The 24,745-nt window shown below is 34.2% G+C and overlaps 2 protein-coding genes across 4 annotated transcripts in view; one reads left to right on the plus strand and one right to left on the minus strand.

The window, feature by feature from the left end:
- Positions 1-420: 420 nt before the first annotated feature.
- Positions 421-24,745, plus strand: part of Arl13b (ADP-ribosylation factor-like 13B) — a 42,846-nt gene continuing 18,521 nt past the window's right edge. For 2 of the 3 annotated variants that reach the window (XM_013024175.1, XM_013024176.1), the window contains exons 1-3: positions 421-762; positions 12,834-12,904; positions 14,840-15,089. In XM_013024175.1, the coding sequence (XP_012879629.1) occupies positions 704-762; positions 12,834-12,904; positions 14,840-15,089 (380 nt within the window). In that variant the 5' untranslated portion in view covers positions 421-703. Of the gene's footprint in view, positions 763-11,638; positions 11,671-12,833; positions 12,905-14,839; positions 15,090-24,745 lie in introns of those variants that run through there. The other variant, XM_013024177.1, reaches the window with a different exon arrangement.
- On the minus strand, positions 18,414-19,298 carry Stx19 (syntaxin 19). Its single transcript, XM_013024178.1, has one exon. It carries the CDS (start codon positions 19,296-19,298, stop codon positions 18,414-18,416), a length of 885 nt encoding a protein of 294 aa, XP_012879632.1.

The raw sequence follows: 24,745 nt of genomic DNA on the forward strand, positions 1-24,745 counted from the left end.
CCTGCTGCACCAACAAACTAATCACAAAACAAAACCCAAGCACAAGACGTGAGATCGCTGGATCTCAGTCGGAGGTATCACAGACAAGAAGTAGCACGCTGCACAGGTAACGCCTTTTGGATAGAGATAAAGACCGGTTCTCTCCACTTATCTCTGGACGCTCCGGTTGCCTAGTTACTAGAGCCATCTTTCCATAGCTCCACCTCCTTCTTCCAGGACACACCCTCTTTCCATTTCAACCTCTCCGGAGGGGGCGGGGGACTAGAATCTCTCAGCCACTCAGAGGCCACCAAATTAAAGTCTTAATCGCTGATTGGAGAATAAAAATGTGGGCGGAACTTAGGGGGAGGGTCTTCCGTGCCTCGGAGAAACGTCAGCACGTCGACGCGGGGGTTTTCTCTGGCGGAGATCAGCTAACGCCTTAACTGGGTGCCAGCTCCTCCCGTCCCGCTGCCCCTGGGGCTAGAGGGCGTTCGTTACCCTCGAGCTCTCGGGTCGACGTGGTTAGCGGGGCTTGGTGCTCGCACTGGTCACCTTCACCCCCTCCTAACTTGTCCTCCGGGGCTCTGCACCTTAGGGTCGCTCAGGGGTGTGTGTGTGTTGGGGGGGGTCTCCCTGAGATCGGCCCGGGCGGGGGACCCAGGGGCCGATCCCCTCTACGGTCTCTGATGGGAGGCGACGGCGGCGGGTGGAGCGGCCTGGGATGTTCAGTCTGATGGCCAATTGCTGCAGCTGGTTCAAGCGGTGGCGGGAGCCTGTCAGGTAGGCTGGACCAGTGATCCTGGCCCGGTCCCCGGGGTGGGGAAGGCCGCGCCCCGGCGCCGGGCGCAGTCTGGACTTGGGGAGCCGGGCCCTGCGTGTACCAGGCCGCAGGGGATGCTTTCCTTCCCCTCCGCCGACTGGCCTCACCGGGGCGGGGGGGGGGAAGGGGGGCGGGGGGGTTGGAGATGAAGCCTTTGGGTCTGGTGGAAGTAAATTCTTACCAACTGTGTGTCATGTTAGGTTTTAACTAGATTTCAATTTGCTAAAAACTTATGGAGCCTATGTTTGAGATTGAAAACGATTTGTCGTGAGTTTTTCTTCCAAAACAATTGTAAGGGATTTCATTCCAACTTTCCTTCTCTCCCCGTTGTGTCTGTCTCTCACTGTCTCTGTCTCAGTCTTTCTGTCTGTGTCTGTCTCTCTCTCTCTCACACCTTTTGTTTGAGGACTTAGGTTTGAAATCTGGCTCTACTGCTAGATAATTATATGATTCAACTAAGTCCCGACCCCGTTTATCTCATATTAAATGAAGATGATAATATCTACCCCAGCCTAAATGATGACAGTGGTTGTTTTCTCCCCCTTAATCTATAATTATCTTCAACTTTCATGTAGACTCTAGTAAAAACCTAGTTGAAAGGGTCTGCTACTCAAAGATTCATGTTACAATGCTTTGTTGCTGAGAATAATAACGTATACCTGGCACTGTGTTAGGAAGAAATTCAGATGCTCTTTCTATAGAGACCCCATGAATTTGTGACTCTTTGGAAATGTTGACTTCCCCATAGTTTTGCTGTGTAATTAGGCCAAAGGTAAAAATATAGTAAATAATTGTAATTTTAGCAATCGTCATGGACTGCTCTTTAAAGAACGAATCTGAAAATGTGTTCAGGAATGAAATGTATTTGAAACGTAACTGTGTTTGGAAAATAAATTTGCATTAATTTAGGCTAATATTCCCTTTAGCACCATTTCCTTGAATTTGAATGTTTTAAATAAAAAGTGATATGAAGAAGAGCTAAAGGTATGTTTGGATATAGACCTTGAGTTATTCCTTTGAACATCCTGGTCTGAGTCAGAATCTGAAAATTTTAAAATTTGAAAATTATTAAGAATAGATGTTCCTTCTGTTTTCTTCTGAGTTGACCTTTAAAAAGGCATTTATTTTTATGAGAGCAGCAAATACAATATACTAAATACAATAAAAAAGTTTACAATCTGAAGTTTTCAATTGAATCCATCTTTCTTAATCTTCTAATACTATGGATAGGGATATTCTCTGAAAGTTGCTTTTAAGAGTTCAGAGGGGAATATTGTTTCCAAGTAGAAGAGATAATTGAATTTTATTAGTAAATCATAAAAATTCAGCCTTTTAACTTAGAATATATTGTTTTTAATAAGTAGCACCTTGATCTGTGTAGTCCAATGGGATAGCAACAAGTACATGTGTCTTTTGAGCATTTAAAATGTGGCCATTCCAGATTCAAGTGCAGTAAGTGTAAACCACACGGTATATTTTGAAGGATTTTGTAGGAAAATATCAATATATTTAAAGGTGATGTTGTGTGAAATGGCAACATATTCAAACTAGTTTCACTATCTTCCTGTTTCCTTTTTAAATTGGATTTTAGCAAATTTGATTAAGAGATTTGTATTATCTTTCTATGGACCTTGCTAATTCATATTATATTTTAATATAAAGAACACATAGATAAACATCTCTCAGTGTTGACTAGCCATGAGCTTTGAAGATTTGGAAACAAAATTGGCTTATTCCTTTGATTTAAGTATCCTTGTCCAATGCTTGGTTTATAATAATTGCTAAATAATATTCTGATCCCTTTTTACCAAAAATCATCCTTAAGTAAATTATTAAGTGGTTCTCGTTATTTTACTGGAGTAATGTGAAATAACTGAATTTTAAAAACAAAAATTTGTGCTGTTATGGTATTCTTCCCTTTTTCAAGAAAAAGTTACCTTTAAATATCATATTCATGTATTCTTTGGTACTTATAACATTTGAGTATGTAGTTTTAAAGTTCTGTTGCATATTGAGATTCTTACATGTTTTATGAAAATGTGTTTGCAAATTTGAGAATTGATGATGATTGTTAACATGCTCTCAGATTAGTTTGCTAAATTATCTAATCTATTTTACACTTTATTTTAACCAAAAGGTTGAGAAATTATCTACTATATTATATATCTACTATATTATATACTATATTATATATTATATACTATATATCTACTATATTCTACTATATTGTCTACTATATTCCTTTGTATTTACCCATCTCTCCTCACATTTCTGAATGAACGTATTATTTTACTAGCTGGACTGTGTTTGTACAATGCAGGAGTCACAGATCAAATGTTAAGGCACAGTCTAGGTTAGGAGTCAGGACTAAGGTGTTGTACTACTCAGGAAGCCAGCCAATTTTCAGATCATACTTTGTATTAACTACAAGTCAGGACATGAACCTTGGATTTTAAGCTGTGTTTAAATCTTGAATACCCTAGAATTCTAGACCCACAGGCATTTCTTCAATAGAATCAGTGCAGTATATAATGATGTATTTTGTTAAGATTTTGTTAAGACATACATAGTATAGCTATCAAGAATAAAATTTTAACTTAAGTAACTCATTATTTATTAAACTGTACATTGTATAGTCCGAGTTTGATAGTTTCCTGACTAATGTTCCCCCCTTTTTTCGGCCCAAGATTGAGTGTATAAGATCACGCACTGCATTTTCCATGTATCTTATTCTCCCCCAAACTGTTATAGATTGAGGGAGAATCTACAAAAATAAGTCTTTCATTGTATTTTATAACTTTGAAACTTTGAGTAGTACAGACTAGTTCTCTGTATAATACCTCTCCATTTGTTTTTCTTTTGTTTCTTTTGATTTAATTAACATATTTGAATTTTTGGGAGAATACTACAGAGGCAACATCCCCTTTACAATACATTCATAACATTGATGCACTTACTCCTAGTAAAGTTAACCTTGATCACTTGGTAAAGGTGGTGTTTGCTTGGCTTCCCAATGTAGTGTTGGAATCAAATAGATTTGTGACTGATCCTCAGAGTTCTAGCTTCTTTTCTTCTGTCTGGTTGTTCACAATTTCTATCTTTCAGCATTTTGAAAGAAAAAATGTATCTAAGTATTTGATACATGCTGTGTAGAAGTCACTCAGGAAGGGGACTTGATTCTGAGAGACAAGCATGGATAAATGATTTACTGTCTTTAATTGACGTTTTATATTTAGTACTATGTAAACCTTTCTTTTTTAGTGAATATTTATTTATATATATTAGAAAAACATATATATGTTTTATATATAACATGTATATGTGTGTGTATGTATATATGTGTGTGTGTGTGTTTTATTTGGTGTCTTAGGAAAACAGACATTTTATTCCTTTCTACTGCTGAAGGCTAGAATCTGTAGTCAGTAGCATTTGTCAACTGGGCTGCCTCTAGAGTCTCTTGTGGACAATTTATTCACCAAGACTACTTCTTAGGCCTATGTTCTGTGTTCTGTGCCATTTTTTCATTGTTCACTATTCAGCCACCTCTGAAGTTTGAAAATTAATATATAGCTGAAATCAGATCACAGCAAGAACTTCTTGAATATAAGAATAAAAATTGTACTCTAAAATGTATTACTAACTTTTGCTATCAGAAATACAAGTGCTTTTTTTCCTTCTCAGTCTTTAGAGCTTCTCTTTTATTCTTTTGTATGTAGACTCAAGTATCACTTAAGTAATACTGAATGTATCAGTTTCCTATTGCTGCATCACTATAAACTTGGTGACTTAAAACAATACAAATTGTATTATATTGTAGTTATGAAGTCAGATACCTAAAATATGTCTGCAGGTTTATATACTTTTGGAAACTTTAGGGGGAAAAAATATCTACTTTTCTTTGCCCTTTGCAGGCAAAGAAAATAACTTGAGTTATTTAGCTCTTGGCTTTCTGAGCTCCTTCCTCCTTCTTCGATGGATCCTTGTGATTACATTGAACCCATTTGGAGAATCCAAGATAACCTTCCAATCTCAAATTCCTCAATCATGTATATAAAATTCCCTTTGCTGTGTTAGGTGATGAATGCACTGGTTAGAGACTAGAGAATGGATGTGTCTCACAGACCATTTTTCTGTCTACCATACTTGATAACCCTTTGACTCTGAAGGCATACCACTCTTTCTTCTTCCCTTCACGTAGTAGCCCCAGTTCACGTTAAATTATGGGCATTGTCACAATTTTCCCTTCACTCTTATACATTAAAATTCTTTTTGTCTTAACCTTTTAGGTTAACTGTCTTCTTATATTAGTTGTTTGGTTAGTTGTTGGTATAAGGTTTAAACTCTAGGCCACATAATTACTCTACCATTTAAGCCACAATCCGAGCCCCTTGTGTCCAGTAGGTTCTTAGATTTCTTGCCTGGGCTGGTTTGGACCATGATCTTCCTCCTTAAACTTCCCTTATGGGGTAGGCAGGGATAGATAGCTGGGGTGAAAATGTTGGTGTGTGGTCTCATTGGGACAAAGACTTAGAGGTTGCTTCACTTGGAATTGAAGGTATCCCACAAGGAAGTTAAAGCATTTAACTTAACATTTCTTTCTTCGTTTTTCATCTGTCTCACAAAGTCAAATTCCTGTAGGATGGGAGGTGGTTAGAAGAATGAATGGTAATTTTATATGGGTCTGAAGAAATTCATACATCATAAGCTTTCCCTTATCATGATTTCAGGAATAGCTCACTTAAGGAAAAAAGTTACAACAATTTATTATCATATATTTGTATGTGTGTAATATGCCCATGTGCCCGTTACCTGAGTTTTCACACATATTAACCTTTAATATCACATTTTAGTTTTATTTTAAAGGAATCTGGTAACAAAGCATTAAAGTATCATATACCTATTTTTCTAACACTATCCTTCCCAGAGATAACAAACATTTGAACTAATTTCTTGCTCATTTATAATTTTCTACATCACTGTTTCCCATACCAAGTCTTTATTTCTTACATTTTGTTCTCTGTGATCAAGTCTAAATGAAGAGACCCATATGTCACTAAGTGGATCAGTGTTTTCTGTATATCAATGTGGCATCTAAAAAAGCATGAGTTTTTTCAGCATTTCTCAAATAACTCCCTAATGCCATATTTTTGGTCTAAATAAATGTACTAAATCTTGACCATGTATAGAAATTGCCTAGTCATTAATTTCCTAATTAAGCTGCACTTACAGATTAGCAAGGATTATCTTATGTGCTGTATGCTGAACTGGAATGTTTTACATTTCTGTCTATCCCTCTAGTGCTTATTTATACTTAGTAAGAATTGAAGAATTGCAAGATAACAAAGGACTTATATACATTCCTCTAATATATACATATGTATGGTTTGTGTGTGTGTGTGTGTGTCTGTGTCTGTGTGTGTGTGTCTGTGTCTGTGTCTGTGTGTCTGTCTGTCTGTGTCTGTGTCTGTGTTTATGGTAAGCCTGAATTCTGTCACTGAGCTTTTTCCCAATCCCATGTCTTATATTTTAGACATGAAAAACATAATAAGAAATTGATTTCATGAAGGCCTCAAAGCTGGTCTGTGATCCAAAGAATTGTCCCTTCATACTGTATTAGTAGTCAGTAATTTAGACAGTGATTGTGGTGTGCTGGGCTCTGTAACTATAATTAAAAAGTCAGGAAATGGTACAATTGTACAATGAAATCACATTGTAATTTATTGGTATTCTTTTTGTTCTATCATTTTTTTCAATTATGAGACAGTGTTCCCAAATCTCTTTCCATGGCTTTGTTTCAGAAGTTTTATGTTGTGTTTATGTTAGCATTTATAACATGTCCTATGTACTTTTACTGGTTTCCTGTGTTAAGCTTTGTTCTCTTAATGTTTTTATAAATATTTTACCTTTTATGTACTGAATAGTTTTGATGTTAAAAATACCTTTATGTATTTACTTCAGATAAAGTAACTTTTTGGTTGATAGATGAGAAATTTAGACTGTAGTTATTGAAAATGTTGCAGTAGAGGAGAGTGACAGAGGCTAGAGGTTGATTGACTAGAATAAATCATATGCATGTCTGTACATGCCACAGGGAAATCCCTCTGTGTATAAGTAACGTATGCTAACAAAATGGGGGAAAGAGAAAATAATGCAGTAGTTTCATTCTAAACTTTAAAGTTTTTTCAAAGTTCAATACTCTCAAATCTTTAATTGCAGATATTTCTGATATATTGATTTGTACATATGCTTTATCAAAAGTTACCTTGAGATAAGATACCCTAAGAGGGTATTCAGTTTAGAAACTGCTCATCATTACACTGACTTGAACAACATAAATATTAACCCTGGACTCTACTGGTCTTCACTCCTTGAACAAATAACTAAAATAATGTAAAACAGAAATCTGAGTCTCTTAATCCCTAGCTTTGTTTTTTTCCCCTGAGAATTATTTGTTTGATAAACCTTTGGTTAATGATTACCCTGAGTCCACAAATACCTAAACCTTTTCCGAATATTTCAGCCAATTTTGATATAATATATTAATGTCTCACTCTTGCAAATTTGCTACTGAAAAGATTGAGAGCTGGAGAATCACAGTCCTAGATTGGTGGGCAGGAAAGATAGATCCTATCTTCAAAATTACCAGGAATAAGCAAGGCTGAAACAATATTCAAGTGATAGAGAAGTTAAGAAAGCAGGAGATCCTGAATTCAAGCCACAGTATCAAAAAAAGAAAAGAAAAGAAAAAAAAAGATTGGTGCTGAGTGCTGGTGGCTCAACAGCTGTAATCCTAGCTACTCAGGAATGCCATAGTCATGTTTTCATGCAACATGCAGTTTCTGACCTTAGTTAATCAACTTATTACCAGATGACCATCTTTTTAGATATAGCAACTAAGTTGTGATTGAAGTATGGGGAAAAATTGCAAATTATTATTATTTTTTGAAAATGGCTTTTCTCCCTAGATACCTGACTAATGTGTGAATGTAATTATCATATAGATTGATCGCATGCCAATAGAAATGCTCATATAAATTTACTCCTGTATATGTGAGTAAAGTTTAAGATAACAAATGGTTAAGGTTACCAAAAATAATTGTATTTAATATTTTTACAAACAATTGTATTCAAACTTTCCCTAGACACTGCTGTGCACTAGGTTCTTATTAATCCTTAAACTTTGAGCACCTTGTCTTGGGATGAGCTTTGCTTGCTGGGCAGCATAAGGGTAAATCGTGAAGTAGCTTTAACTAATTGTGACATGCTGTATCAAGTAAAAGCATAGGTACTGCAGAAAGCTGAGAGCATTTAATTCTGAAGTAATTAATTTGATGTGCTTATCCATGAGATACTTTAAAAATGTTTTTGGACAGCGCTCGCTCTATAGCCCAAGATAGTCTTGAACACATGATGCTCTTCCCTCAGTCTCTCTAGTGCTATGATTACAAGATTATACCACTATGTCTGTACCACTTTGTAAGTTCACAAAATTTTCTAGTGTTTGATCGTGTTCATTTCCTACTTTTCAGAATTGGTTCTCAATGGTGCTATTTATTTGATTTCCTGTTGTTTTTTTTTTCCTGTTCTAATGTTCAAAGTTTCCAAAGATTATTAGAATTCTCCTTTCCCTGGCTCTTTCTATGCATTTCCTGGGTTACTTCATTTTCACTGCAATCTAGGTGATTCATAAATGTAGTCCAGATCTCTTTTCTGGCTTCAGATTTTTAACAGTGACATTGGTAACCCAGCAATTGAGTTTAGTCTTAAACTGAACTCAACTTAAACTAATTTCATGAATCAGTTTAAGGCTGAACACATGAATCCTCTTACATAATCTGTTCCCAGCTCATGTTCTATGGACTCCATGTCTTGAACTTGGTGTATAATAGGAGTTGGATGGCCACACCCTTGTGTTATAAATTATCTATATTTTACCACATCTTTTTGGAGCGGTGTTTTCATTATTTTACTACTGAAATTCTTTAGAAGCTAGGTCATGTGTCCCCGGTAATACAGCTTTAAAAATTACAAAGTCTTTGTGACACTTGTTTGTGGCTATAAGAGTGCTCATAGTATGTTTACATAGTACTAGTACAAAAATTGTCAGTCCTTAGAATACCACTGAGCCCTTTCTATCTTAGTCTTTCTGATTTAGGATGGAACCTAAGACTCAGGGACATCTAACAGTAAAAGTGACATAATTAGTTTATACTTCTTAGAAGGCCACCCATTAATTATTTGCTAATACTAGTTTCTTAAGTGAAAGTAAGTCAAAATTTCCTTTCAGATTCAATATATACTTAGACATAGTAAAGATTTTGTCCTCTTATTGCTTAAGTTTTCTGTACTAATATCTACTTTTAACCACTGGATTTGTTAGCTCACAAGACAGGAGGATGTCTTTTATTTAATATATTTTTATTGTGAAAATACTGTACAGAGGGGTTACAATTATGTGGGTAAGATAATGAGCACATTTCTTATCAAGCATTGTAGCCTCCTCCTTTGTTTCCCCTCCCGTCCCCCCAACAAAAGTTGTAAAGTTCATTTTTTGACATAACGACTTGTACATCTCGTTGCAATGGGAGGAGGATGTCTTTTAATGGGGTGTTCTTGATTTGAGTCCCTTTTTACATCCTCCAGTCTTTACCTTCCCCTTCCTTTGCAACATTCTCATTTAAGTGCTTATCTGACCATGTCTAATGCTGTGCTGGATGATGTCCTTATTTTCTCTTTATCATTGTGCATAGGTAGATGAATATCTGTCATAGTGTCATAGTGTCACCATGAATTAATATTTATGTTTTAGTCACTCTCACTAAAGGATGAGCACTTTGGGATAGAAATCATCTGATAAATTTTCATATCTATAATCCCTATCATGCTTTTACTGAATTATTGTCTGAATAGGTGATTGATTTTATTGTATCAATTTTTTTAGACTCTATGGTCCTATGAATACTGTCTTACTTTTTCAATGTGAAGAGCTAATGTATTTGATCTATAATTGTAAGATTAAAAGACAAATCATTCATCTCTTTTTGTCATTTAGGACATCAAACTATCACCAGTGAAATTTATCATATTAAAAAACTATAAAGATATGTACATTTTAACATATATTCAATTGTTTATCCAAATTTTAAAATTATATATCTATTAAAAATCACATAGGTGTGGTGGTGATTGCCTGTGACCTGTACTACTAGGGAAGGTGAGGCCAGAGGATCATGGATTTTTTGCCTGCCTGGGCTACCTATTTAGCAAGACCCTGTGGCCAGCCTAGGCTACTTAAAAAAATCGTCTCAAAACAAACAAGCCAGGCAGGGTGAATCATGCTTGCAATCCCAACTCCGTGGGAGGCTGAGATTGAGAGAATGAATCATGATTATGGCTAGTTTAGGCAAGAAAAAAGTTTGCAAGACCCCCATATTCATATAAAAAGCTGGGCATAGTGGTATGCATCTGTCCTTCCAGCTACATTTAAGAAACCCTTTTTGCTCTAGCAAATTCTGAAACCCCATCTCAGAAATAACTAGAGCAAAAAAGTTGGAGGTATGTCTGAAGCCTATTTGCCTAGAGTGCTTGCCTAGCAAGCATGAAGCACTTAGCTCAAACTCCTATACTGCCAGAAAGCAAACCAAATGCTAAGAGTTTATAGACGTTTGATTTTTTAAAAATAAAAATTAACATTTAAAACCCACTATTTTCTAGGAGTATAAGTTTAATACTTTCTTTTAAAGCATTACAGTAATTTATGTTGTGATTTTTCTTTATACTGCTGTTACATATTTATTCACCAAGTCTTTAATTACCTCAAATATTTAAAACCTTTTTTCAAGTATATGTCATAATATTAAAATTTTACTAGTTGCAAGGATAGAGTAGATAAAAAAATGAATCCAGAAAGACTTATTTTGTGCCAATCAGAGCCTGATTATAATTTTTCAAAATGATTTTCCTTTTTGAAAACCTTTTCAGTTTGTTTGAATCTAATAGCATAGATAGATAGATAGATAGACAGACAGACAGACAAGCACTTAAGGTATGACTAACAATTTTGATAGTCTTAAAAGTAATGATCAAAGATGACTATGTAGTTCAGTGGTAGAGTACTTCCTCTGTTTGCACAAGACTCGTGCAGTGCTCAAAATATGTAGTAGATGAAGTGTGTTGCTGTAAAACTGAAATCTTGACATGGTCAAGATTATGCTACCACATAATGGTGAATGACACACGATCTTTAAAACCGTGTATTAGAGGATTTTTACTTCAGCTCATGAGGATATGTGAAACAGCTCCATGATGTTTATAAGGGCGTCTGATTCAGATGATGTTGCTTGTAGCAAGGTCTTAAACTTCTACCTTCTGTCATAGCTGCTGGAACTTCCTCTTTATTTCAGTTGTCCTGTGTTACTGAAGTCACTGCTCCAATGGCTATGGTTCATGGAGACTAAGAATCTTGAATATTTGTTTACTACTATATAACGAATGTTTAGTATTTATAGAATAAATGTTGCAAACAAGTGGAAAACATGGATTTATTCTCCAAAAGTATTTGTCTAAGTTGTTGGATGTTTAAAGCACTGTAGATTTTGAACTTCATCATAAATAACTGAAAAGTTGAGCTGGTTTTAATGTTAATGTTGTTTTAATCTCATATAGAGTAACTTGAATTTTCTAATATATTTATTAAATGATAAAATTAGCTTCCTTAGGAAGCAAATTCATGTTTTCAAAGTTGATAATGCTGTAAAAGTTCCACAAGCAATAGGACCCCAAGGAGACCTTCCATGCTGCCTCATCTCCATGAATTCATCATCTGCTGTGGAAGTCTCTTGCATCCCAGCTGGCTTCACTACTAGCTGGTTAGGCCTGGGATCTGAGGATACTTGCCTATTGTGATTTACTTTATTCTTTCTCTGTGTCTTGTGCAGTAGTCACTTCTGTTTATTCCCTATGGGCTGCTGAAATGGAAAAGCCCAAGCCTCCTGGATAATAAAGGGGATTATTATGCAGAATAGATTTATCTCAGTCAACTTCAAAGCCAGTATGGTAGACTGAATCACCAGATTTAGAGGGCCAATATAATAGGTTAGTTCCTTTATATCTTTTGCAGATTTATGAAGTTCCTGGGAATTTGGGGGAAATAGGACTAGGGTTCTCATTCTGACCTGGTAATTGTTTCATTGTGTGACTTTTGACTAATTTATCTGGACTTAGGTTGTAAAATTGAACTAGTTATTATTTAATTTCAGTTTGGCTCTATCCTCAGAAATACTTCAAAAGTTTTTAATTAAAGAAGCATCTTTAAAAATATGTTAGAATCTGGGTCAATAACCACACCCTTATACTGTATTTAAGATTCACATTGGGTAAGGGCTGTATATCAAGTAACAGAGTAGAGCAGAGACCTAGAAAGAATTATTTTCTGGTGAAATAGATTTGTGAGCGGGATGCCATTAGCCCATGCCTGTAATCCTTGTTATAGGAGAATCATGGTTCAAAGCCAACTGGGACAGAAAAGTCCCTGGGAGACTCTTAGCTCTAATTAACCCCTCAAAAGCCAGAAGTGGAACTATGGCTTGAAAAGGTAGAGTGCTAGCCCTGAGCAGAAGAGTTTAGACAGAGCCCAAGCCCCAAGTTCAAGCCCTATGACCACAAAAAAAAAAAAAAAATTGGGAGAGACACTTAAAAACAGAGTCCTTAACAATGATCAAGAACCTAGGGTCAGACTCCACCCCACACTTTTCTTTTCCTTATTTTCTATTCCCCTGATTATATACTATATAATTTTACTTTGTTTAGAGAACAAAAGAATGATAGTTTACAGCTATTTTTGTTTTAAATTTTCCTCCCTACTTCTTATTTTATTCATTATAGTCCCTCCCCATACCTGGCATATTTCTTATTTAGAACAGATGCTCTTTAAATGTTTCTTGAATGAATAAAGCTGCTTTTATTATTCTTTTTCAATGCTAAATGGAAAGGAAAGTGATTTTATTTATTTATTTATTTATTTATTTTTAAGAAAGGTGACTCTTGTGATGGTGGGACTTGATAACGCTGGTAAAACAGCCACTGCGAAGGGAATCCAAGGAGGTAAGCTGAAAACATTTGTGTTCCTCCAACTCTTAAATAATTCTCAATTATTTATGTTAAATTGTTCTGTTATATTGATAGGGTACACATGGTTTATATTCCATTACTTTCTATTCCTGATAAGTATGAGCTCTGGTTAACTGTACCAGCAAGTTATCATATTCACACTTAATAGCTGTTCATGCTGATACACAGGTCCTGCCAGTAATGCATCTCTATTCTGGCCCCAGGAAGGAAAAACATAAGATGATAAAAACCAATGCCTTTAAGGTTCTGTTGTTCCTCTAGGGTTAAGGGTTCCTATCTTCTACTTACATTTTCTTGGCCAGAATTTGGTCATACAGGTGTTCTACAAGAAAGGAACAAAAGGAAGTATAGTTAGCCTGCACAGCTCTCTTTGCATCTTAATGATTTTTTTTTTTAATCACAGTGGATGATATTTTTTCTGGGAGAAGTATGAACTCAGTACCACATGAGTTACTTTCTCAGCCACCTTTGCTTTATTCTTCAGATTGGGGTTGTGCTTTTTTGCCTTGGTCAGCCTTGGGCTGCAATCTCCCTACATACCTACATTTCCTGCATAGCTGGGACTATAGGCATGCACCCATCAAACTCTACTTCACTGTTATAGTAGGTCTAGCTTCAAAGGTGTCCCAGCCTCTGTCTCTCTAGTAGTTGGAATTATAAGTATGTATCACTATGCTTAGTGAAGATGGTTAGTTTTAATTTAAGGTTTTGTTGTACACTGTAGTAGAGTCTATGATAGTAGAGAGGCTACTGAGGCTGTATCACAAGCTAGGTATCTTGAGAGTATCACTAGGAAAAAAAATCTATCTTTGATTTGTTCCTGAAAATTGCTGATGAAGGTAAAAGAACATGCATACTAAATAGTCAGAGGTCTTCTATTTAGTTATGCTTTGTAACACATATGGAGGAAAACATTGGAGGAAAAGATTTAGTCACCACAAATTCTGCTATGTAAACATTAGATGCAAATTACATAATGTGTTTGGGATATTCCTTTGAATCCCTTTTGGATGTATCTTATGGGGAGTATTGTTGCAGAGCAAACTTTTTCTGCTAAGAGATAGTGAATATTTGAGACGGTGGAGCTGACTGCACACAAGTCTGACAGCGTAATGAGAAAGCAACAAGTGAGCACCAAAAGCTGTTTATTTATGGATCTTTAAATTTTGAATTTCATGTGTATTGAAACATTTTTCTTTATGTTTTTAATCATTTGCAAATGTGAAGCATAATCTTTATAAATATGCAAAAGCAGTTAGCAAGGCAGATTTGACCTGCAGGCCTGGACACCTCATTTAAATTTCATCCCTTTTTCTATTCCTTCAAAACCTTACATTCAAGAAAGCTCACACATTAGATTTGCTAATCAGACTTAGAATATTCTCTTTTAGTTTGGCTCTTTCTCTTCGGTGTTATACCTCTATATGTTGGTCAGTTCCTTTTTCTGAGTCAAAAAAATACTCAGGGCATCACATAGTAAGGTAAAAGTCACAGCTGCCCCTTCCTTTGAGCTCCTCTCCTTTGTTCTTCATCTCACATTTCTTCTTTAATCTACCCTAGTGATGACTGACTGATTACCTTTATCTTGAGGATTCCAGTTTTACGGAGCTATTCAAAGTGTCCCAAATGAATCCTCCTCAGGGTTTTATATTTTTGTGTCTGTTGTTTTTATTCCTAGACTGAATATGGACAGCTTTTATAGTAGTTTCTCATGATGTCTCAAGTCAGAATGTAACTGGCAAACATAAAGCCTAAGCATTTTTCTGTAACTGTTGAGTCAACAGGGGTCTATTAATCTTTCATTGTTCTCTGTTTTCCACTCTTTGGTTTTTATTTTCATACCTCTGTGAGATACTAATATAATTAACGTCAAGTCTAAATATTGTTTCTTTTTATCATTTGAAACAGAGCACCCTGAAGATGTAGCTCCTACTGTTGGATTTTCTAAAATTGACCTTAGACAAGGAAAGTTCGAAGTTACTATCTTTGACTTAGGAGGTGGAAAAAGAATTCGGGGAATTTGGAAGAATTACTATGCTGAATCCTATGGGGTAATATTTGTTGTGGATTCCAGCGATGAAGAGAGAATGGAGGAGACAAAAGAGACAATGTCAGAAGTGCTAAGACATCCTAGGATATCGGGAAAACCTATATTAGTGTAAGTAATATTATTCATATTGTAAACCCAGGGGCAGCAGCGTTAACCAATCAAGAAATTTATCTGTGACAAAGTACTAAATAAGCTAAATTGGTCATCCACTAGTGTAATAAAATGTAAATATCTGTGAGTTGCTAATATACACTGAGGGATTGTTGTAATGGTATCCATAGTGATAAAGAAATTGAAGCTGTGCTTTAAAGAAGGCTTATAATTAGATCTCCTGGGTATTCAACTACAGTGACTGTTTTATTTAATGATTTACTTTGTATTGATTTTCACATTTTGAAATAGTCTATTAACATGGTTCTACTTGAGAGAGAGAATCATCCAAGGCCAGCCCTGTGAAAGTGTGAGGTGCTATCTCAAAAACAAACTAAAAGCAAAAGGACTATGAATGTGGTTCAACTCTAATTTCCAGTGCCGCAAAAGATAAAGAAAAAAAAAAAAAGACCAAAAGAACAAAAATACCAAGGTTGAGATTTTTCTTTTCAGTTTTTCCCTTTTTTTGTTGAGTGCTTTAAAAAAAGTTATTTTAGTTGTTCAATTTTCTAGTGCCATATTTCTTTTCCCAGAAATTGCTTCTAAATTTCCATATTTCATATATGATCTTTTAGTTATTTTCCTACTAGTTATGTGCTTATGTTATTTTGCCTTCATGTCTGCATATTTTAAAGATAAGACTTTTATTCTCATAGCACTTATGCATAGTATTCACCAGATGGCGCTGTAATTATGAGGCATACTAAAGTAAAAGTAGCTTAGTTTTGTTTTCTTTTTTTTGTTTTTGTTTTTTTTTTATCTTTTAAAAAATGACCCCTCTGTACGGTATTTTCACAATTAAAAAACTCATTTAAAAAGACATTTTAAATATCAAAACATACTTTTATTATTTTTAAGTAGTTTTAGAAAGGAGTTGACAAAGCTGTTTATGAATACAATATGTCTTTTTTTTTCATTTTTTTTTTAATTTTATTTTATTTTATTTGTGAACATACTGTACAGAGGGGTTACAATTGCATGGGCAGGATAATGCGTACATTTCTTACCAAGCATTGCAGCCTCCTCCTTGAATACAATATGTCTTAATCAATGTCACCCTTTCAACATTCTCTCCCATCCCTCCCCTCCCCACTCCTTCCCTCATTTTTCTTTTTTTAAATGTTTTTTATTGTGAAAATACTGTACAAATGGGTTACAGTTACATGAGCTAGGTAATGAGTGCATTTCTTATCAAGCATTGTTACCTTCTCCTTTGTTTTTCCCCTACTATCCCTTCTCTCCTTACCTCCCCTACTGCCCCACCCCCACCTATATAGTAAAAATTGTTGTTTAACAGTGTCTTGTACATCTCATTGTTGCAATGGGTCAACCTGTATCCCTATTTAAATATTTTGTTTTTTCCCTTCCCCTCCCCAAATTAGACCGACATCAAATACAGTGAAAACAGGTTATACCTTGGGGAAGGGACATACAAAGCAACAAAAAAAACCACATGATACATTATAGATACGTTAGAAATGATAGCAAGAAAGAAAACAAAAACACTTTTGTCCCTATCTTGGGGTTCATTTCGCTTAACATCATCTTATCTGGTCATACATACATAGCTTTTGACCTTTTCTGCTTGTCCCAGATATATACTAGTTATGGCAAATAAGGGAAACCATGGGACCTATGTTTCTTTGGGCCTGGCTTACTTCACTTAATATAATTTTTTCCAAGTCTTTCCATTTCCTAACAAATGGGGCAATGTCATTCTTTCTGATGGAGGCATAGAATTCCATTGTGTATATATACCACATTTTCATCCATTCATCTACTGAGGGGTATCTGGGTTGGTTCCATATCTTAGCTATGGTAAATACTGCTGCAGTAAATATAGTTGTGCTGGTAGCTTTAGTATGGTTTTGTTTGTGATCATTTGGGTAAATGCCCATAAGTGGGATTGCTGTTTGTTTGTTTTTAAAATTTTTACTGTGAATGTTATATACCGCAGAGTTACAGTTATATAAGTGAGATATTAAACACATTTCTTTTTGAACAGTATCACCTTTTCCTGCATTTTAGCTTATATTTTAAGTTGCTCTGACTTTCAATTAACTTTCAATTAGCTTTCTTTGTGTTTTGTTGCTTTTGGCTCATTTCCTGACTCATTATTAAGGATTTATCTTTTTTAAAACAAACAACTTATTGTGGATAGATGAAAAATTGTAAGTATACTTTCTCAGTGTTTTTAGAAACAGTCGTAAACAGATTTTAAAATAATGCAGCTTGGAAGATTTGATTGCAAATGCTAAAATTTTGTTTCAGACTTCACTAGTAAAGCTTTACTTTAGGAAGGGGAAACAAAGGAGGAGGCAACAATGCTTGATAAGAAATGAACTTATTTTCTTGCCCATGTAATTGTAACTCCTTTGCATGGTATTTTCACAAGAAAATTTTTTTTTGTAAATTTAGTAAGGAAATTGGTTCATGTAATCAGTTCACATCTTTATTGAATCTGAAGTAAAACGTTAATAGAGATACATATGAAAGGTGAACTTTAATGAATGCTGGCCATTTGTGAAATAATTATGTGCATCTTAACTAAATTATCTTTATTTTGTACATGTATTTTTCCCGTTAATATATTCAACAAATATTTACTGAGTATCTACTATATGCTACACATTATTTTGGTGAGAAGGATGTATTTGTGGAAACAAAAGGAACAATACATGTATATGGCCTCTAGAGCTTAGATTGTAGTGAGGTGCACAATATATCTAAGTAACAAGTTACATCACACAATAGATGATAAGTGAATTGTCTTTATATAGATACACATTATAGTGATAAACACTGATTTATTTTTGATCTTAGAGGAAATGATTTCAGCTTTTCCAAACATACAGTATGGCATTGGCACATAGCCTTTATTGTATTGCAGTACATTTCCTTCTTAATATTTTTAAATTTTTTTATGAGCAAGTACATTCATTTTGTGCACTTATTGAGATCATCATGGAGATTTTTGTCTTTCACTGTATAAATGTGATCAATCTTTGTTAAGTGTATTTGTGTACATATTGAACCATTCCCTTATATCTAGGATGAATCTAACTTCAGTGTGGTGTATTAATATTTTTGTGTATTAACGTCAGGATTTGATTTATCACGAACTTCCAAAGTTTCTATAAATCTAGTGGGAAATGCTAATGGGAGTAATTATAACTTAGGATTATGGAATGCATGTGAATGGAACAGTGAAATGAAGAAATACAAACAAGACACTGAAGTATCTTTTACCTAAAAACTAGAAAAGTTTCTAGAGTAACTTCTTCATTTTGAGCCACAACAGGGACAACAGCAACAGCACAGTTCCCTGCAAGGATTTCTTCTTTTGTATTTTACAGCAAGTCCAAATTTCTCTGTAGTATTGTTAACATAATCTTTTGTACTGTTCACCATCATTTCAATATTGTTGATACTCTCTCCTTGTTCCTCCACTAAAAGAGAAATTTGAATGAAAAGATCCCGTAAATCTTTTATGTGGTTCTCCAAATTAACAAGTTCTTTGTGTCTCTGTTCAATCTCTGAGAGTTGTGTTTTAGTGATATTGATTTCTGTAAGGAAGCTTTCATTAAAAACTTCCCATTTTCCTTGATGAAGCATATCATTTACTTCTTCTTCAGGCAGTTCTTTTCCAGCAACTTCAAGTTGACGGAATATAAATGTCTTGCATTTCTCTTGCTTTGCTGCTATTGTTTCATTGTACATAACCATGGTTTGCTGAAAATGGCGGAACATGGCAGCATACTGAGACTTAAGTATCCTTGTGACCACAGATGTTGGACCATTTTCAACCTCTGACTTTTTAAGTTCTTTAACTAAATTAGCCAAACCTCTGTTAATGTTTTCTGCTTGGCATTTTATCTCCTTTGCAATGCTAGTGTCTCTCTTGAGTAGACTAAACCTTCTCATGGAAGCCACTAGACTTTTTTGTTGCTGTCCAAATTGATGAACATTATCTGCAAAATTGCTAATGTTCTCCTGTAGCTTTTGGATCTCATGTAGGTGCTTTTCAGCTACAGGTTCTCTTTCATAAATAACAGCTTGCTGTACAAACACCCCTTGTTCCTCTGACTCCATAGTCAGTAACTGATTGTTTGTAGAGAGTTCAATTTCTTTTGTTCTCTGCTTTAGTTCTTGAAGTCGGTCTTTCATCTTCACTTTTCTCTTAAACAGAGAAAATGACTATATTAAACAAAGATAAATTTTATATTTTTTTTCCAGAAGCAGTTGGCCTCAGATAACTATTTCCTATCTGAAAAGAAAGAAAGAAGGAAAAGAAAAAAGAAAAGAAGAAGGAAAGGAAAGAAATCCTTGTTTCTTTTAAAAAGAAGCTTTAAAAAAATTAGAAAAGTCATCTAGGCATGGTGACACAAGACTACTACAATATGTAGGAGGCTAAAGCAATAGGATCACTAGTGCAAGTTTGAGGGTAGCCTGTACCACATGGTGACATCTTGTCTCCAAAATATAAATAAAATAGCAATAATAATAATAGTATTTTTTAAAAACTAGGGTAGGCAAAAAGAATGATGAAATAGGAAAAGTAATAGAAAATACATAATGTAGGGTTGCTGTGAGTTTAATACAGTAGGGAGAAAGAAGTGATGGGGAAACTTGCACACAATAAGTTCTTTAATATCTGTATGCTATCTGTGACATGCTTTGCCTTAATAAATAGTACTTTAGAGCATAATTCCAATTTTTAGGTTTAATCTTTAGAACTAGAAGAATTTTCATTACTAAATATGCTTTACCTATGGAATGTGATCTATGTAATGTTAAAAATAGATTACTAAATATGCATATTCAGTTTAAACCAGTTCAGTGACAAGTACATTCTGTGTGAGTTTTAAGCAATACAGGTAATTTTGAACTTGTTTTCTGATATCTCTAGATTACATATTATTTTATATAGCTCTATTTGCTTATACATTTTATATATCTGAAAAGATGCCTTTGATTGTATTTTGCTGATTTTTCTTAACACCTTTGCAAAGGTATCCAGACTATTTTAGAACAAAATATGTACAAGTTTGTATTCAGTGATGTCTTTATGAAACCTGAGTACATATTTATAAAATAGTCTAATTTTGAAAATGCTAATAATGTTAGCATTAATCCATCTTTCCTAGCAAATTTACAAGAAATCAAGTCAATGGACATGATTAATATTTATGTAAAATTATATGCACACAAATAAAATGAAGTGGTGAAATATTTTCACAGCATATCTTGAATTTTAAAAAGCCATTTAATGTCTTTTGTGATGGTTTTAGAAGAGGCTGTATCAGAATATATGTATGGTACTAAGTGCCATGAGACTAGATGATGATGATGGTTAATAATATTATATGTGGTCTGCTGGTTAACTGCAGATAAAAGTCTCTTGGACTTTCCTGCCTGGGCTGGCTTTGAACTGAGATCTGAGGATCTCAGCTTCCTGAGTAGCTAGTATTACAGGCACGAGTCACCAGCATCCAGCTAAGGATGAATTCTTAAAAGAGGCAGTTAGGTTAGGTGAATATTGAGGAAAAAAGCCAGATCATAAGGGGTAAGACCTTGAAATTTGTTTTTTAGCAGAAAAAGCCCTTTATAGATGTTGGAAGTTTACTTAAAAACATTGCTATGTATATTTGCATCTGCATTGCTAAACTTTCGTTGTACCTCATTTTTTTCTTGTCTGTAAGTTATTTAGAATATTCTGTTTTAAGTATTTAATTCAAGTTAGCTTTGTACATTTTTATTTTCTTGCTGATTTTCTGTAGTAATAGTGAAAAAGAACTTCAGACAGTTGAATTTATGGAAATAGATTTCTAAGCTATAGAATAAGACTTACAATTATTACTTTTACATTTCCTGTATTCTACTTCACTTGTGAGGGATAATTTATTTCATTTGTGAGTAGAACAAGTCAAATCTTACATTTTTTCACATTTGAGGCAAAAAATTTTAATAAGCTGCAATATCAAACTTGAAAAATTTGTAAGAAGATAGGTTAGGAAGGAATATAAGATAACACTGTCAAATGTAGTATTATACAAGATGGTCAATATAAAACAGTAATTATATCTTCTAGAACAATAATTGTACATAAGGCAATCAGCTTTAATCATTTGTTCTGGGAAATAGCAAAAGTAGATTTGAGTGATTCATATAAAACTTTATTCACTCTATTACAGATAATGAAAATTGGTAAAGACAAACATGAATAAAAAGTTCATAATAATTTATAATAATGGGATAAATGTATTATATATTCACAAATGCCCTGACATAGTCCTTTCTGTCAAATAAAATATTTCTGGAGAAGCATTACTGGATTCTACCCAAGAAAGATTATTTCCCTTTTTCTTTTTCTCTTTTTCAAAATTATAAGATGCATTTTTATGCCTATCAAGCATTTTTACTCCCTCCTTTTTTTTTCCCCTACCATTAATGACAATTTGTAACATTTCTCTAGATTTAGGTTAAAGCATTGGATCTTACTGGAATTTCAGCTCCTTTGGCTCCTTAAATTAAGGGTAAAAAATTAGATTGTGTCTAAAATGAATTAAGAATTACTATGTTATACATATCATTTAAGTTAGACATTTTTGTAAAATACCTATTTAATGCTTTTTTCTCCTTTTTATTTAGTGTAAATAAGTTAATGTTATTACATTAACTTGAATAGTAAGATCTTTTAAGATTTTTCTTAAAACTTACATGATTTTTTTTTTTTAGTCGGTCATGGGTCTTGAACTCTGGGTCTGAGCGCTGTCCCTCAGCTCTTCAGCACAAGGCTAGCACTCTACCACTTGAACCACAGCGCCACTTCTGGTTTTCTGGTGGTTTATTGGAGATAAGAGTTTCACAGACTTTCCTACCCAGGCTGGCCTTGAACCACAATCTTCAGATCTCAGCCTCCTGAATAGCTAGGATAACAGGCGAGAGCCACCAGTGCCCAGCTTTACATGATTTTTTAACTTGTACTTCCTGATTCAACTAACCTATATATACATTCATTGATCTATATAATGATTGATCTATATAATATGTCACAAAACCAACCTTAAGTCTACTGTTAAAATACCATAATTATTTTAGTATGAAATGGGATATTTATTAAATTTAAAAGTATCATTTATAAAATGACTTAGGAAGCATCTGACCTACTCAGAGATGTTACATTGAAACAATGCAGAATTAAACACTGCATTAATTTAATGCTTTGAAAACTTTATGTTAAATTCTGTAATTTAAATACTTTCAATATGCTAGCTGACATAGTAAATAGGTAGCTGAGTCTTTTTATATTTTGTATTATTCCTCTTACAATAAGATTTTTTTTTCTTCATGCTGGAAACCAGCATGAAGGAACTCATTAAAACTATGTGGAAAACTGCCGTAACTTTGAAGGTTAGGCTTTTGGGCATTAGCCTCTTGTCACTGTTAAATATAAAAATATTCTCTCAAGCAAACATACCATGATTAATTTATTGTCTATTGAAGAAAGGATTTTAGATTTATTTTTTATAAGAGTTGATTTTCTACTGTTTCCAAAATGAGAAGCCATTCCTTAAAGAAGTTAAAAATTATTTCCTTTAAAGCTAATTAACTAAGAGCTCTACCACTAAATCCTTTTCCAGCTTATCAGCACAGTATATGAACAGATCAGCTATGTTTTGGCTCTTTCCAAATCTGAACAAAAGAAGTAGTTTTAACTAGTGTGTGGAGCTACGTTTAACTTCCACAGTAAAACTAGATTTCTTCTAGGGATATCCCTATGTTAAATGTACAAAAAGAATAACTTACTTTTTGCTTGTTCCTGTTGCTGTTTTTCCACCTGTGATGTTGGAGTCCTTTCTCTGAAAGAAAATCTGAGTGCCAGCTAATGATATGTTTCATCAAAATACTGAGATCTCTATGTTATAGGTCACAGGCTGATTTCTTATGGTTCTTACATAGTTAAATGAAAGGCAAATAATGAATTCAAATAAGTTAGAGATAAAGCTGTACTTTTGCTAGTCATATTAAATGAGAACAGATTGCTTACTTCACACCTGGAGAATCTGGTTCTTCCTGTTAAACGCCTGTTCTTTAGATTAAAGGAAGATCATTTTCATTGGAGCTAGTTGGTAACTGGAAGCTTTTGTTAAACTGCTTTGGTTAAACTGCTTAAAGCTTTTGTTAAATTGCTTATATATATACATTGAATATAAAATATATTACTTCAACATTGTATTTATACATAAACAAATGTTTCTTTTTTCTGTAGATAAAAACCTGTTAAAATATAGAATTAAATAAGAAGAAATGGGCATAAAAACATAGTTGGTATAAAAACTTCTATTTCATTTATGATTGTATCTGTCCTACTTTAGAAAACTCCCTAAGGTAATAGCTCATAAAGTCATAGAATTTCAGAAGTAGGACAACCAATAAAGACCTCATGATCTTAAACTTTCTGCCAGACTTTTCTTTTTAACTATACTAATATGTAACTTAAAATATTTTCTCTATAATTTTAACATAGAATACTAAAATTGTAAACAATATTAATGATTTATTATACTACTATAACAATCCAAAATTAATATTACAAGGAGAAAATATTTATGAGAAAAACTAGAAATAAATTCTCTGTAAGAGCAAATTTCTAAATTCTTTTTCTTTTTTTTCTGAGATGCTATTTTAGATCAATAGGAGTAACATCATTATCATAGATATTAAAATAACATTTGCATTTATTATTTGATTTAGAAGTTCTATTTCCTAGATTCTGCCCACCACACACACAAAAAGATTGTATATTGCACACCACTGAGTATTTTTCAGTCTTTGTAAGTCCATTTCTACATTATCTACACAGTAGTACTTTCTATAAAAACAAAACAGGGAAAAACAAAATACTTCAGTGGAGAATTACAGAATCCATGTTGGAGCACAAGGTATACACTAGATCAATTTTCAGTTTTATAATCTACAAGGAAGAAAATGTTTAGTTTAAAAAAACACTCCATGAAAGACGTATACAGTATTTTAAATGTTACATACACAATGCACACTCCATACTAAGTAAGTTCATAATACCCATAAGGTCTATAAAACCCTCACTACTCAGGAAGCTGAGGTCTCAGAATTTTAGTTAGAAGTATACCTGTGGAAACAAATCCTTTAAGGTGTCATTCCCAATTAGCCATCAGAAACCAGGAAGTAGAGTATTCAAATGGTAAGACTACCAGCGTGACCGGATAGGGGTGGTTGTTGAAGCTGAGCAGTCAGAGCTCAAAGCTTGGAGTTCAAGAGTTAGTACTTACACAAAACAAAACAAAATGTTCCACTTTCATCATATACTTGTTTATGTTTTTAAAAAGAAAGAAAGTTGGGCTGGGAAGGTGGCTCAGTGGTAGAGTGCTTGCCTTGCATGCTTGAGGCCCTGGGTTCGATTCCTCAGCACCACATAAGCAAAAAGAAAAAAGCCGGAAGTGGCGCTGTGGCTCAAGTGGTAGAGCGCTAGCCTTGAGCTGAAGAGCTGAGGGACAGTGCCCAGGCCCAGAGTTCAGGACCCACGACCGGACCCCCCAAAAAAAAAAAAAAAAGAAAGAAAGTTTCATGTT

Source organism: Dipodomys ordii, unplaced genomic scaffold (genome assembly GCF_000151885.1).
Source record: "Dipodomys ordii isolate 6190 unplaced genomic scaffold, Dord_2.0 Scaffold73, whole genome shotgun sequence".
Classification (NCBI taxonomy): Eukaryota; Metazoa; Chordata; class Mammalia; order Rodentia; family Heteromyidae; genus Dipodomys; species Dipodomys ordii.

Bases quoted from the DNA above. Each gene is read 5' to 3' on its own strand.
- Stx19 (XM_013024178.1), bottom strand. From the start codon at position 19,298: ATGAAAGACCGACTTCAAGAACTAAAGCAGAGAACAAAAGAAATTGAA.